The 17,308-nt window shown below is 40.2% G+C and overlaps 1 protein-coding gene across 1 annotated transcript in view; it reads left to right on the forward strand.

Moving 5' to 3' along the window:
• LOC150084028 (nose resistant to fluoxetine protein 6-like) overlaps positions 1 to 17,308 on the forward strand; it is a 51,820-nt gene that overhangs the window by 25,451 nt on the left and 9,061 nt on the right. Inside the window, exon 7 of the mRNA XM_090375759.1 lies at positions 8,996 to 9,075. Coding sequence (XP_090231885.1) covers positions 8,996 to 9,075 — 80 coding nt within the window. The remainder of the gene's footprint in view (positions 1 to 8,995; positions 9,076 to 17,308) is intronic.

Genomic DNA, 17,308 nt, shown 5'->3' on the forward strand with positions numbered 1-17,308 from the left:
CCAGTAAACAGACCACAGCACTCACGAATTTACAAACATATTATATGTGGTGCAATACAACCTAATTCGAAGACAAGTCTAAAACACTACAGTGTTAAAATATTAACCATTTTCTCTGTTCTTTTGCTATTTTATGGACTGTGGACAAAGAAAACACGGTTTGCTCATTCCCTTGGGGGTTCTATATTAAAATACATTTTGCGCAGGGGGACATGCTCACTAATCTATTCTGCTCCTCCGTTGATGTAAAGTAATTCTGGAGTTTAGTTGCTCCAGGGCCCTGTGACCGCAGGCTCTGCAGCAACTGCTATCACTACAACCCAGTAATTGGCCTCGCTAGTATTGAACGACTGTGTCATGCCCATGAGTAATTAAGAAACCAAAAATACATTAAAACCAGTCTCCCACTGATGTTCAATATTTGTATCATCTTCTTCTAACATTATATTTTGAATTGTGAATTTTTAATGTATTGAAATAGATTTCTATCCACAGGCTGACTCCAACTTTGATATTCACAACTGGAATGGTGTTCTTCATTCCGTGGGTGTCAAGCGGACCACACTGGCATACCATCGTAGACGAAAATTTGCAGGCCTGTTACAGGAACTGGTGGACGAACTTTCTCTTTTATAGCAACTGGCTCAAGATGGCCGATGTCGTAAGTTAATTTCAAATTCATTCTTTCTGTCAGCTGTCGTAAACGAATTACAAAAAAAACCTAATGTTGTTAAATTTTTCAAGAAATTTGGTCAAAGTACACGCATGGGACTCTACAGTATCACCTCAGTTCGTTGCAAGACAGTTCAGGCTATGCAACAAGTTGGTGTAGCCCTCGTGGGTAGCACAGTTGGTAGGATCACCGTTCTCCTCACACAGGGTGGAAAAGCCCTGGGTTCCAATCTGGTCGATAATGAGAGAAATTTTTAAGGGCCTTTTTCACAACGTGGCTGAGTTAGTTGGTCTGAGGCGAGTGTAGCATGGTTTTTTCTTCGAAACCTTTAGTTTTTAGTCAAACAAACAGAAAATCGACAAATCACCACAATTTGCAGACAATATACACACAGTAATATTCCCTTAGTCGCTAATGCTCCTGAAACCCTACGACAACAATAACAACACTCGTTGCATATCCTTTGTTAATGTTTAGAGCATTATTGAAAGTTGTCATCTCCTTGAGATGGACGAAAAAAGTTTCGCTTTCATCTTCCTCAGAAAGAGAAAGAATTCAGCAAGATCGAATCTACCCAATGAATTGATCTTAGTAACAATGTTTTTCAAAAGAAATGTTGAATGGTTGGGTTTTAGGAGCATTGGCGACTAATTCTATTTGGTCCTTGTATATTGTCTGTAAATTACGTGTGCTCTGAGGTCGACTTCCTGTTTGCTGGACGAATAACCCGAGTTTCCAGGAGAAAAATCCATGCTAGCCTCTTCTGAGACCGAATAACTGAGCCACGTTATGAAACACCCAAAAAATTCCTCCCGTCATCGATGGGTTTCGAACTCAAGTGTTTTCCACCCTGTGTGGGGAGCACGAATATTACCAACTGTGCTATCCACGAGGGCTAAATATTAATTCGGTTGTGCAGGCGCGTTATTGTGCAACAAAAGGCAAATATTCGTTTCGTGTAAGTCCAGTGTGCCCTATTGAAATGTTTGCAAATAAAATTGCACCACTTCAAAATTAGACTGCTGCAAAGAATTCGACACTTAGACTAGAATTTTATGAACAAAAATACTCTTTCTTGGTGGACAATTAACATGCATATTCTGCCTTAATTGTTCAAAGATTTCTTTTCGAAAGAGGAGTGGTTGAGGTCAACCTCTACCCCAATTCAAGACATTTAGCTCTTTCTGATTCTTTAGCAATAGAAATTAAAAAAATGAAGCGAAAACGATATCACACCATTCAACGTCATGTCATGGTCCTTCTCAAGGAGATAACTTTGTCGGTGACTCTATTGTCAGGAAGATGGGAAATATATTATGCAAATAGAATAAGTGGAACAAGACAAGTGTATGTCTGCCAGGGACAAAAGTTGATGACGTTCGCGAGCAGATATCTTTTAAGGGCACAAATGCTCATATTGTTGTACACGTTGGCACCAAGGAGTAAGAGTTCTGCAGATTTACTTAACACGTACAGATCAATGCTGTAAAAAAGTCTCGAGTTCTGGTTAAATTGAAATTTGAATGTGTCTGCAATTCTGTCCAGACACGATAGGATGGAGTATATGATGAGAGCCTTGGCGATCAATTCGGCCCTGCAAGAATTGTGCAAGGCTCATGGGGTAGGATTTTTTCATCATGGTCCGTGCTTGCTAACAGGAGATATTGCTTCTACAGGGATGAGATACACTTAAATAGAAAGGGTGTAAGAATATTTGCTGATTCTATCGAGGCAGTGTTAGGTGGGTCGGAAAACTGCTAGTTTGGGGATTCACAGAATAAAAGATTAACAGTAGCCGCAAGCAGAAGCGAAAGTGATTTTTGCACTTCTTCTATTGTAATGAGCAGCAGCCTAGAGAGAAAGTTGCTGGGGACTTCAAGAACTACTGGGAGTCATCATGGAACAAGGGTTGTATTAGGGTAACTAAGAGTAAGAACAAGTGCATGTATTCTTGCATATATACCAATGCTAGAAGTAAAGTCAATAAAATTGATGAATTTGAGGTGTTGGGGAAGACATCAACGATAGATATTGTTGGGATATCAGAGATGTGCCACTGGTACTTGTGATTGGTCACTCGCACGCTAGCAAGACTTTTGTGGATTTATTGGAGGATTGTTTTCTACAGAAACATGGTCGAGGGGTAACCAGAGGAAGTAATACCATTGATATGATTATCTGCAGTGATGATTCGTGCATTAAGAATATGCAGATAAATGAACCACTAGGTGGCAGTGACCACAGTTTGCTGATGTGCGAATTAGTTAAAGATGTAACTACCATCAAGGCTGAAGCGAAGCGCTTTTGCTTTAGTAAAGGTGACTACAGGGGTCTCAGACAGTTTTTAAATCCTGTACATTGGGATCAACTGATGATGCTATCAACGTTGAATTCTAAATGGGAATCATTCAGGGACTTAATTTTGGAGGCTATTAGGCTATTCATACCAATTAGGAAATACTGTTCGTGGTTCAAGCCTAAATGGATGTCGGATGAAATAATGAGGCCCGTCGCAGGAAAGAAAAATTTTTGGGATGTTCATAAAATATCAGGTGACAAAGAAGCCTATGGAAGATATAAACTAGTTTGTAATCAAATCACAAAGGAGGTTGGGCAGGCGCAGGCGGATTAGAGAAATCTTGGGCAAATGACGCGAAGAAAAATAGCAAAGAGTACTTTACTTATGAGAACTCTAGAAGGAAGAGGATAAATCAGATTGGTCCACTTGATATCGATGGTTCGACTGTTGATGATCCTGCTCATGTAGCTGATAAACTGAATGAGTATTTTGCATCGACATTCACACATGAGGAGTTATTCGAGGAAGGGAATGCCAGAAGTTTATCAAACTCTAACAGAGAGATAAAGGATTTTTTAATAACTGATTGCAAGGTGGAGAAGAAATTGTTGAAGTTAAACATAAAAAAGGCACCTGGGGTGGATGAAATCTATCCAGTTATAACGAAGAAATCAGCAAGGGAAATATGCAAACCCTTAGCCAAAATTATGAGAGCACCATTGGACTCAGGGGAGGTCCTCACGGACTAGAGAAGTGCAAATGTCACCCCAATTCATAAAGGGTGGCACAAATAATTATAGACCTGTTAGTTTAACTTCTTTTCCGAAAATAATGGAGTCACTGTTTAAGGATCACCTAGACCTGGGTATAACCTCCATGCACAAGTACATGGTGGGTGACCACCCAGGTGTGAACCAACGTAAGCAGGGGTCGAGGTGTGGCGCCCACACCACATGGAGGAACGCCGCCCCTCTATGTTACCAGGCAGTACTAGGTGGTAGATGACTCTCATCAACCGGTGAAATACCACCACTTTGCTTATTGGAGGCTTGAAGTGGTGGAACCCATGTTTAGTCTCTAGAGCTAAGTTCCGGCCAACCCTTCCCTATCTCTTCCATCATGCTGTATAATTGATGATTTTTGAGGTTATGATGACTGTCGTGGCGAGATCCAATATTCCTTACATTTCGAGGGTAGAGCTCTAAAGCGGTGTTCGCAGGCCGGCCGCTAGTTAGTACACCGGACCGAACCTATTGGTAACTCTCTAGGAGGCTTCCGGATCAGCTAGTGTATAATCTTGCTACCTCTACTCTGCCAGATAGTGACTGGAGGGAGTCCGAGTAGTGTGTATGCGGGGAGCATTGTCGAGGCCACGTTATGTCAAGGATCTGGGTATATTCTTACCACATGTACGCCATATCCAAAAATTTCATTACTTCATACAGCATGTCCCACCCACTTTTTCTTACTATTGAATACACCATGAATTGTCAAAATAATAGAGCAAGCTTATCTGCGAAAAGATCTAAACCTCCCAAGGACTTCCTAATTCATTTCACAAATATACGTGGACTTAATTCCAATCTCAACGATGTCCATTTCCACTTGCAGTCTTCCAAACCCCATGTACTTTTTCTGACTGAATCTCAGTTATCAGTTGATTCAACTACTTCTCATCTCAGATGTCCAAATTATTTGCTGTATGCTTCCTTTCGCCTCAAAGGTGGTACTTGTGCATATGTCCGTTCTGATATTCCCTGTCAGAGACTTGGCAATTTGGAATCTCCTCTCTTTGATCTTCTCTGGCTTAAAATCTCTCTACCTCATTGTGTCAAATTCATCTGTTGTCTCTACCATTCTCCCAACTCCACCAATCACTTGGAGCTCTTTGACTTCCTCTCTTTGCAACTTGATTTTCTCCAGTCCGCCTTTCCTAACAGTGAGGTAATTTTCCTTGGTGATTTTAACGTTCACAACTCCAGTTGGCTTCCGTTTTCTAGTCACACCGACCCAGCTGGTCGAGATGCTGAGGCTTTTGCAATTACTAATGACCTAGCACAGATTGTTCATTTACCTACAAGAATACCGGACAATCCTAATCATACAGCCAATACGCTTGATCTTTTTCTCACAAACAACCCTTCTAAGTACAAGGTCGAAGTGAGAGGTCCTTTAGGCACTTCAGATCACAACTTGGTGATTGTCTCTTCTCCAATGGAACCTTTATCTCATGGCTATTCCCAACCTCGTATTGTTTGGCATTACAAGAATGCAAAATGGGATGACCTGCGAGACTTCTTTTCTTCTTTTCCTTGGTCTGATTACTGTTTCAAAACTTCTGATGTCAACGTTTGCTCAGATCGTGTCAGTGAAATTATTCTTGCAGGAATGGAATCCTTTATCCCACACTCCACTTTAAAATCTCGTCCTTTCTCTAAACCTTGGTTTTCCAATAAATGTGCTAAGGCTGTTCCAGAGAAGAATGTTGCATATCGTAATTGGCTTGTTTCTAATTCTTCAGTTTCATTTTCTGCCTACACCAAAGCTCGCAACAATTGTAAAGCAGTTATTAATCAGTCCAAACTAGAGTTTGAACAGGCTAAGAGTAGAAAACTTGCTTCTTGCCCTAATGGTAGCCGAGCATTCTGGTCTCTTGCCAAAGCTATTGGCCGCAACTTTTGCCCATCTCTGCTTCCATCTCTGTCCAAACCAGATGGTTCTGTTGTCACTTCAGCCAAGGATAAAGCTGACTTGCTAGCATCCCATTTTTCTTCCAGCTCATGTATTAATGAACTTGGTAAAACACCTCCCACCATTCCCAACACGGTCCATTCAATGCCTCCTGTGGTCTTCCGTCAAAAGGATATCAGAAGGATTTTGATGAATCTTGATGCTAAGAAAGCTCCAGGTCCTGATGGTATTTCTCCATTTGTTCTCAAAATCTGTGCTCCTGAACTAACTCCTATTCTTTGCCGCCTTTTTTCACTTTCTTATTCCAAAGGTGTTTTTCCTTCTGCTTGGAAATTTGCTCATATCCAGCCAGTTCCTAAAAAGGCTGACAAATCCCTCCCATCCAATTATCGTCCCATTGCAATTACTTCTACTCTTTCTAAAGTAATGGAGAAATCAATTAACCGGCAACTCTTAAACTACCTAGAAACCTTCCGTCTGATCAACGATCGCCAGTATGGATTCCGTCAGTGTCGATCCACTGGTGATATCCTGGCTTATGTTACCCATTTATGGACTAATTCAATGGAAAGGTTCGGTGAAACACAAGTAGTTGCTCTTGACATCTCAAAAGCTTTTGATCGTGTTTGGCATAAAGGTCTTCTAAACAAGCTTCCATCTTATGGTTTGCCAACTGTTTTTAGTAATTGGTTATCCAGTTTTCTCTCTGATCGCTCACTGAGGGTGATGGTAGATGGCTCTCTGTCTTCTAACTTCTCCACTAATGCCGGTGTCCCCCAAGGTTCAGTTCTTTCCCCCACTCTTTTCCTCTTGTATATCAATGACCTTCTTCCATTGACTGGAAATCCTATCCATAGTTTTGCCGATGATAGCACATTGCATTCAACTTTCCATTTTGAGAAACCTTGTCCAGCTCAATCAGCTTCAAGTTCTCGAAAATCTGCTGCCAATTCCTTAAATGCCGATCTTCAGGTAATTCTCCAGTGGGGCAAAGACAACTTAGTTGATTTCAACCCTTCTAAAACTCAGTCTTGTCTTATATCTCGCAAAAAGGATTCTTCTGCTCCTATGATTATCTTTAGTGACACTCCGATTTCTAGGCAAAATGATATATCTCTTTTGGGGATTACCCTGACTTCTAATCTCTCTTGGCACAAGCACATTACAAATATTGCTTCCTCTGCATCTAAAAAACTTGGTTTTCTCTTTCGCTCTCGGCGTTACTTTTCTTCCAAACAGCTGCTCACTCTGTATAAATCGCAAATCCGCCCTGCCATGGAATATTGTTCCCACATCTGGGGTGGTGCCCCCAAAACCTCTCTCAGGCTTCTTGATTCCATTCAGAAGAGGGCAGTTAGGTTAATTAATGATTCATCTCTAACAGAGTCTCTCCACTCGCTTTCTCATAGACGTACTGTTTCTGCTGCATGCCTCTTCTACAGATACTTCCATGGGCACTGTTCTTCTGAATTGGCTTCTATAATTCCCGCTCTCTCTTTCAAAACAGTGCGAACACGTGCCGCCACCAGCCAACATCCATTTACTGTCCAACTTCAAACCCACAGAACCAACTTTTCATCTTCCTCATTTATTCATTCAACTGCCGTTTTCTGGAACAACCTTCCTTCATACGTATTTCCTGAAAATTACAATCTACAGAAGTTCAAGTCCAATGTCAACAAATATCTTCTTTCGTCGTCTCAACCTCCAACCCAAGCACGGTACTAAGTACTATAGGTTCCAATACCTCTCGTGTTTGGGGTTCTCATATAAAAAAAAAAAAAAAAAAAAAAAAAGACAAGACAGCAGTAGTAGTTCAGACACAGCATGGGTTTGTTAAGGGGAGGTCTTGTCTGACCAATTTGACTGGATACTACGATGTGGTCACAAAAGAACTGGATGAGAACTGGATTTCAGGAAAGTTTTTGATACGGTTGCACATGGAAGACTGCTGTACAAATTGGAGAGGTATGGCATTAAGGGCAAGTTAATGCAATGGATAAAGGGACGGTTGAGTGCGAGACGGCAAAGAGTGGTAATAAATGGACATTACCGTACGTGGACTAATGTTATTAGTGGAGTCCCCAAGGGTTCGGTGAAACATTGTTGTTTTGTGTTTTTTTCAGTGATATCGATGAAAGCATATCAGGCTTCATGTCCAAGTTTGCAGATGATGCAAAGGTTAGCAGGGTTGTTAATGATAGTAAAGATAGTGTGCTACTGAAAGAGGATCTAGAAAAGTTGAGAAGGTTGGCTGAGAAGTGGCAACTGAAGTTTAACATTGACAAACGCAAAGTACTGCATGTGGGTAGCAGTAACCCAAGAGAAATGAACCAACTTTGTGGTACTACTCTCAGGGAGGTGGAGAATAAAAAAGAACTAGGGGTAATTGGGCAGTGAGATATGACGTTCTCTGAGCATTGCAAATGGTCTGCCAGAGCAGGTCGTGGAGTTTTGTGAATGATATATATGAATTTTTCTAGCAGGGACAGGGCGATGATCATCCCGTTATACAAGGCATTGGTCAGGTCACAATTTGAGTACTGTGTACAGGTCTCGAGGCCTCATTATAGGAAGGATGTAGAGTTGCTAGAACGAGTACTCAGAGGGACAACAAGATTGATGAGAGGAACAAGAAAGGTAAGTTGTACTGCACGTTGCAGCATCTTGAGGCTAGGCACGTGTGAGGTGATCTTATCGAAGTGTATAAGTCCTTGAATGGGTTCAGCAGGCTCACTGTTGACGGGATTCTTCCGCTTGCTCAGATTAAGAACCTGGGGTGGGGCATAGATTCAAATTGAGGAAAGACAGTTGTAGAATAGATGTGCGGAAGTTTGTCTTCAGCCAGCGGGTAGTTGATTGCTGGAATAGATTTCCAACTGTTGTGGAATTTGAAATTTTAAATAAATTTAAGGCTGACCTAGACAAACATTTGGAGCGGATGGATGGGTGAAATGGGAAGGGGTTTTTTTTGGCTGATGTTGTAAACGCTTGCTTTCTTGCATCATATGCCTCAATTAATGGTAATTCTAATGCTAAATTTGGTTGATTTCGAGAATGTTTTCAAATAGTGAAAGATAGATATGACAATTACAAGTGTCCGAGGAGGACTATTTTAAATGTTCTCCGTTATAAATTCTTTTTTTTTAACATTTGCTGTTTTTTGTTTAAAACATTTTCCCATTTCTTTTCTAATGAAGACAGAAACACTCTTGCGTCTTTGTTACACCCGTCACTACTATAATTCTAAAAGAATCCAAAATAAGAACAACAAAAAACAACACCATTTCAATGCATTAAATTTTCGTTTGATTCTTTTTATTTTTATTTAGTGCATGATTCACACTTGGTACTTAAGTGCAGATTTCCAACTCCACATTCTCGCCCTGCTGGTTCTGATCCCTCTCTACAGGTAAGATACAGAAATAGATAAGAATCTCCCCAACTGTGAATTAATTACAAAACGTATATTAAACCCACTAATGTACCACCATTCCCTAAAATGTTTTCGCAGTTTTATATTTTGGGTAATGGCGAAGTTAATTCTTATGGGTTTTTGTCTGTACATACTGCAGCTTCTTACTGAGGAAGTGGCATAAGGATTGTGGTAACATATACTTGGATTTCAGAAAAGCTTTTGATACCGTTGCACACGGAACATTACAAATTGGAGCAGTATGGCATTAAGAGCACATTGCTGCTGTGGATAAAGGGATGGTTGAGTGGGAGAAGAGAGAGAGAGAGTGGTATTCAATGGATACTGTTCTTTGGGACCGATGTGGAGTTCTCCAGGGTTCAGTTTTGTGCCCACTGTTGTTTTCTGTATTTATCGATGATATTGATGAAGGCATGTGTGCATATATGAGAATTTGTAGAAGTTTGATTGTTTTGGTTGTTATTTTCTGTAAATTGGGAATATTCCATATTTCGTTTGTCTATTCTGCTGCATTAAACTTAACTTGGACTTAGTTTGAAAAAAGCTGCTATTCAAATAGGATCCCTTACATTACAATAATGGATTTTCATCAGGCAATTTGAGTTTAGAGATAAGATCCAAAATCCAAGCAGATCGTTATCAGTCATTCCAGTAATGTTATTTTGATCGTTGTATCAGTTGTTGTTGTTGCTGTAGATTTTAGTAATATCAACAACTAAGATCAAATTATATGATCTTATAAATATGTTTTTCTCTTAAACAAGTGGGTTCCAAATAGTCAGGCAACTGTAAATAGCTCATTTCTTCAATTTCCTTTGCATGGTACGGTTGAAATATGTATGATTGTTCTGGGCTTGGTTCAATTCAGATGTTATTTGCTGCACCTTGGTTGTCCAATATTACCTCACAGTCCTCCTTAAAATAAGACGGCTTCGCTCTTGAGGTATTGTTTTTCTCTCAAATGTATGCCTTTTGTGTATCATGTCCATAATTGCATGTGGTCTTCTGTTGGCTTTCTGAAAGAATAACCAGAGAGTTAGGGAGAAACAACCATGCGACCCTTGCCTGAAACCGACTAACTCATCCACGTTTTTAAATAAGTGCAGAGAAGTTTCACGCGCCATTGACAGCATTCGAACTTGATTCTTTTCGCCCCGGATAGAAGGTGTGGTTGCTGAAAAGGAACGTCGCTGTCAAGCCAGACCACAATAATTTGCACCAGCAATCGAAATAAGGGCCATCTTTCGGATACAATGATTTGTTCATTGCATTTATGTGGAAAATATATTACAGTGTGTCGCTTAATTTTGTAAAAGCCGTGTAAGTTTTCAAACAATTCGTAAAAGTGAATAATAATGAACAAAATTTACCTTTTAGGAAACCCTTGGTGGGAATTGCAATTGCAGTTCTCCTCCCTTTGGGTGGAAGCGTAGCCACCGCAGTAATTTCTTACTTGAATAAATATCCACCGATCCCGACGGTTTCAATTCCTAGCGCTGAGTGAGTATTCTTTGTTTCATAAATTTCAAATTATTTCTTACTACAGCATTATAAAAGTAATTGTCATAATTAATGTTATTTCTCTATTTTAACTCTTCTGTTAATAAAAAGTTATACCATTTCACATCATCCATAAGACGTTACTTTATATTAGAAAGAAAATGCTTCGAGCACGTTGATCCTGATTACACTGAATATACAGATTTGTACTTTCTATTCGATCAATGGAAATTATTCTTATTATACAAGATTGTTGTTATAGTTGGGTTTTAGGAGCATCAGAACTAAAGCCACATTGCTCTGTGTGATCTGTATATTGGTTGTGTTCTGTGGTCGATTTTCTGTTTTAATGGACGATAATCCCGAGTTTCCGAGAGGAAAAAAACCATCCTCCCTCGCCTGAGACCGACTAACTCAGCCACGTTGTGAAAAAATCCCCTAAAAATTCCTCACATCATCCACGGGAATCGAACTCAGGTCTTTTCCCTCCACGAGAGCATACAAGACTAAATATACACACAGCTGTATACAGGGTGTCTGAAAATTACACGTCATAACTTCAGGAATGAGTTCCTCAATGTAGAGAATAAAAATATTTTATATCAACATAGTTCCTGAAATGCATGCTGTCCGAGTTTTGAAGGTCTGTCTATGACACTTACCGGTTCACATCACCTTATAGTAATTCCACCTTCTGCCTGAATACAAGCCTCACATCGATGTCTCATGGACTCGCGAACACGATGTCAAATTCCTGGCATAATAAGGTCCGTCCTGACTTGCTCCGTTTCTTTCTCTCTTTCCTCAGAGGTACTACAATGTGTCCTAACCCTGACAACGCTATTTTTATGCTGCGCAGTCTGCGCTGAGTATAATTAGTCTCTTGGTACACCCGGCCGACGTCCCCGTCGCTAGGAATGGTAACGCCGAGTGCCACTGGGGGCCCGGAGGCCAACAGGCCGGTTGAACAATGGGCACAACAAACTGCATTCCAAATGACCCATACATTATTTTTAAACCTCTAGCATAGACAGGGTACTGTCACTCGATACATAGAACATACGCCCAGATGAGAGAAATCCCCGGAGCCGTCCGACCCTCAACATACCTATACCTATACCTATTGGTAACTCTTTAGGAGGTTTCCGGATCAGGTAGTGTATAATCTTGCTACCTCTACTCTGCCAGATAGTGACTGGAGGGAGTCCGAGTAGTGTGTATGCGAGGGGCATTCTCGAGGCCACGTTATGTCAAGGACCTGCGTATATTCTTACCATGTGTACGCCTTATCCAAAAATTTCATTACTGCATACAGCATTCCCCTCGTCTACGTTTTCTTACTATTGTATACACAATGAATTTTCAAACTAATAGAGCAAGCTTATCTGGGAAAAGATTTCAACCTCCCAACCACATCTTAGTTCATTTCACAAATATGCGTGGTTTCAGTTCTAACCTCAATGATGCCCATTTCTAGTTGCAGTCTCCCAAACTCCATGTGCGTTTTCTAACAGAATCTCAGTTATCAGTGGATTCAACCACTGCCCATCACAGTTATCCAAATTATTCGCTGTATGATTCCTTTCGCTTCAAAGATGGTACTTGTGCATATGTCCGTTCCGATATTCCCTGTCAGAGACTTGGTAATTTGGAATCTCCTCTTTTCGATCTCCTCTGACTTAAAATCTCTCTACTTCATTGTGTAAACTTTATTTGTTGCCTCTACCGTTCTCCCAAATCCACTGTTCATTTGGAGCTCTTTGACTTCCTCTCTTTTCAACTTGACTTTCTCCAGTCCAACTTTCTTAACAGTGAGGTAATTTCCCTTGGTGATTTTAATGTTCACAACTCCAGCTGGCTTCCGTTTTCTAGTCACACCGACCCAGCAGGTCGAGATGCTGAGGCTTTTGCAATTACTAATGACCTTGCACAGATTCTTCATTTACCTACAAGAATACCGGACAATCCTAATCATACAGCCAACACGCTTGATCTTTTTCTCACAAACAACCCCTCTAAGTACACGGTGGAAGTGACAGGTCCTTTAGGCACTTCAGTTCAAAACTTGGTGATTGTCTCTTCTCCAATGGAACCTTTATTTCATGGCTATTCCCAACCTCGTGTTGTTTGGCATTACACGAATGCAAAATGGGATGACCTGCGAGATTTCTTTTCTTCTTTTCCTTGGTCGGATTACTGTTTCAAAACTTCTGATGTCAACATTTGCTCATATCGTGTCAGTGAAATTATTTTTGTAAGAATGGAATCCTTTATCCCAGCCTCTACCTCAAAATCTCGTCCTTTATCTAAATCTTGGTTTTCCAATAAATGTGCTAAAGTTGTTCAAGAGAAGGTTGTTGCATATCGTAATTGATTTGCTTCCAAATCTTCAGTTTCATTTTCTGCCTACACCAAAGTTCGCAACAATTGCAAAGCAGTTATTAATCAGTCCAAACTAGAGTTTGAACAGGCTAAGAGTAGAAAACTTGCTTCTTGCCCTAATGGTAGCCGAGCATTCTGGTCTCTTGCCAAAGCTATTAGCCGCAGCTTTTGCCCATCTCTGCTCCCACCTCTGTCAAAACCAGACAGTTCTGTTGTCATTTCAGCCAAGGATAAAGCTGACATTTAAGCATTCGATTTTTCCTCCAAATGATGTATGAATGATCTTGGTAAAACACCTCCCACCATTCCCAACAGGCTCCATTCAATGCCTCCTGTGGTCTTCGGTCAAAAGGATGTCAGAAGGATTTTAACGAATCTTGATACTAAGAAAGCATCAGGTCCTGATGGTAATTCTCCAGTTGTTCTCAAAACGTGTCCTCCTGATCTTACTCCTATTCTTTGCCGCCTTTTTTCACTTTCTTATTCCAAAGGTGTTTTTCCTTCTGCTTGAAATTTGCTCATATCCAGCCAGTCGCTAAAAAGGGTGGCAAATCCCTCCCATCCAATTATCGTCCCATTGCAATTACTTCTACTCTTTCTAAAGTAATGGAGAAATGAATCAACCGCCAACTCTTAAACTACCTAGAAACCTTCCGTTTGAGCAACGATCGCCAGTATGGATTCCGTCAGTGTATAGCGACTGGTGATATTCTGGCTTATGTTACCTATTTATGGACAAGTACGGAGAAGTCGGTGAAACACAAGGAGTCACTCTTGACATCTGAAAGGCTTTCGATTGTTTTTGGCATTAGGGTCTTCTAAATAAGCTTCCGTTTTATGGTTTGCCAACTGTTTTTTTGTAATTGGTTATCCACTTTTCCCTCAGGCCACTCACTGAGGGTGATGGTAGACGGCTCTTTGTCTTCTAACTTCTCCACTAATTCTGATTCCCCCAAGGTACAGTTCTTTCCCGCACCCCTTTCCTCTTGTATATTAATGACCTTCTTCTATTGACAGCATGATAGCACTTTGCATTCCACTTTCCATTTTGAGAAACCTTACCTTCTCGAATATCCGCTAACAACTCCTTGAATGCCAATCTCCAAGTAATTCTCCAGTAGGGCAAAGACAACTTAGTTGATTTCAATCCCCTTAAAATTGAGTCTTGTCTTATATCTCGCAAAAAGGATTCTTCTGCTCTTGTGTTTATCTTTTGTGACAATACGATTTCTAGGCAAGGTGATATATCTCTTTTGGGGATTACCTTGACTTCTAATCTCTCTGGGATAAGTATGTTACAAATATTGCTTCCTCTGCATCTAAAAAAATTGGTTTTCGCTTTCGTTCTCGGCGTTACTTTTCTTCCAAACAGCTATTTACTCTGTACAATTCGCAAATCCACCTTACCATGTTATACTGTTCCCACATATGGATACGTGCCCCCAAAACCTCTCTCAGGCTTCTTGATTCCATTCAGAAGAGGGCAGTTAGGTTAATTAATGATTCATCTCTAACAGAGTCTCTCCACTCGCTGTCTCATACACGTGCTGATTCTGCTGCATGCCTCTTCTAAAGATACTTCCATGGGCACTGTTCTTCTGAATTGGCTTCTATAATTGCCACTCTCTCTTTCAAAACACTTCGAAAACGTGCCGCCACCAGCCAACATCCATTTACTGTCCAACTTCAAACTCACAGAACCAACCGTTCAGCTTCCTCGTTTTTTCATTCAACTTCCATTCTCTGGAACAACCTTCGTCCATACGTCTTTCCTGAAAATTACTATCTACAGAAGTTCAAGTCTGATGTCAACAAATATATTCTCTCGTCTTCTGAACTTCCAACCCAATCACGATACTATGTACTATAGGTTCTAATTCCTCTCTTGTTTAGGGTTTTCATAAAAAAAATGGTGTTGTCGAAAGATCTGGAAATCCTCTACTAAAGGACAATGTTCGAAATGAGGAGCCCAGGATATACCTCTGTGGACACCTCCAGAGACCTCGCTGGAGACCTCACGGAATTTTGTTTTTGCAAGTACTTGGAGTAACTCAGTTGCTGAAGTAACTTATGAAGGAAACTCAAAATTGTTTAAGACAGTGAGTGGTGCGAAATGAAAAGCAAGCAGGGTTTTGTCGTATTATTTCCGTTTTATCTGCCAATATTCAAAGCGTCACACACTTTGAATATTAAGCAGGCTCAAACACCCCCATACACAGGTGTATGTTCACAAAAAATACATATCCTGGCCGAAATAAAATGAGCCTTTATATTAAGAATGTCATAGACAGAAGAAATAGAAATAAATTCGAGATGCAAGGAATGCTGTAATGTGGGGTAATGACACGTTGTTTCGTTCAATAAAAGACTGGACAATGTCAGACTTTGAAAAATGTCTTATCGTGGGTGCACGAGCCACGATTCAAGAAATGGAAAACGTAACTGCTTTCTCAAAAAACCGAAAAGCAAACGGTTCTTCCACATCTCAAAGGCGTAAATATGATAGACAAACAAGGCTTCAAGAGGAAACCCTTCGTATTCTGAAAAGAGAACTGTATAGAAACATAGGACCTCAATGTGTAGCAAATATAACCTCAATTCAACCAAGCTCAGAACTGTTATTGTTGTTGTTGTTGTAGGAATTAAGAGAATCACCCACTAAGGCCATATTGCTCTGTGTGTATCGTCTGTGAACTGCGTATGTTTTGAGATCGGTTTGCTGGACGAAAAACCCGAGTTTTTGAGAGACAAAAAACAAGATGACCTCGAATGGGACAAAGTAACTCAATTACGTTTTGAAACGTACCAATAAAACTTTTTCCCATCAACGACGGGATTCGAACTCAGGTCTTTTCCACCCGCTGTGAGGTGGACGACGGCCTACCAACTGCGTTACTTACAAGGGCAATCTCAGTACTGCTGTAGAAAGAACTGAACTGAAGAAAGGAACTGAAGAAATTGCGTATTGGCACTTGCCTGCCTACTCGGAAGCTATTTGTTTAGTGAAAAACAGAAAAATCCGCATGCAGTATCGCCGAGACGTAGTAATTGGTCGGTGGAACAATGGAGGAAAATGAAGAGGTTAGACGACTCCCGATACATTTTGTTTTGCACTGAATGGTAGGCAAAGAGTGCGGTGAGAATTTCATGAAGTAATGGACCCGGCTTGCCTTTTTAAGGCAACCGAAGCATCTGGTGGTGGTATCATGGTATGAGGAATGCTTTGTTTGCATGGACTTCGAGCAACCATAAGATTAGCAGTTCCCTTCTGATGATTATTGAAATCGGAACATCCTACCCTATATGGAAAACTGCAAATAAACAAATAAACACTGGATTCAGCAATGATTATTTGAGTGGCCGTATGGTGTCACAATTATAGTTTGATTCTACTTTAGAAATAGCGAGATTGTACACCTCTCTCTCTCTCTCTCTCTCTCTGAGAACACTTCATGAAATATGCTTTTAGAAACATGCAATTATTTAAAAATACCAATAATTGACAATTATCGGGTCTTTGACAACAGTTTTTCATATTTAGAATTTCATAATTTGTCCAGTAATCGAATATAATTTGACTTACAGCAGGCGTTTGAGTGAAGTTTATTTTCTTATGAATTCCTTCATTGTTTTTTTTGCAGGTATTTTGAACAAGTGGGTCGAGACATGCATTTTAAAACTTACCTTCACCTGGCTCCTTATTTTATGGGAACGCTACTGTCCTACTTCATCGAGAAAATTAAGGACATCAGATTAAAATTGGTAAGCATTTTAAATATTTACATTTCTCTCGTAAAAATAGATACCAAATATAACGAAGAGTATATAGAAGCTAACCGTGGCTGTACTCACTGTCCTCCCACGCAGGATCGAAAAGGATAGGCTTCAATCCCATCAATATTTGTTTGGGAGTAATTTTACTGTTTTTTTTTCACAGCAATGATAAATTTGACGGTCTCAGGCATGCTTTCTCTCAGCTTGCATGCTTTCATCTCCCCTTAGCGTTTTGCATCCATCAAACATGCAAATGTACCAAAGAATGCGTGCAACTTCTCAGACCCAATATACAATAAGAATTTAACGCAGCTATTTGCGTCCTGTCAGTTAGTCAACCCAATTGTCAACGAAACAACTTACAGTAATCTCAATTTTTTTCTTGAGTTTATATAACAGCTTTCATGTGGAACCGTATTCAAAGTTTTACTGATGTCAAGTTAAATAATGTCCAATTTGTTTGTGTTGGTCAGGTAAGACCACTCCATCATGAACAATTAAGGATACCGTTCCTATCAAGATGGTACTATATCGTATACTTGACCACAGACTC

Source organism: Mastigoproctus giganteus, chromosome 6, assembly GCF_048544385.1.
Source record: "Mastigoproctus giganteus isolate SK-2022 chromosome 6, ASM4854438v1, whole genome shotgun sequence".
Taxonomy (NCBI): Eukaryota; Metazoa; Arthropoda; class Arachnida; order Uropygi; family Thelyphonidae; genus Mastigoproctus; species Mastigoproctus giganteus.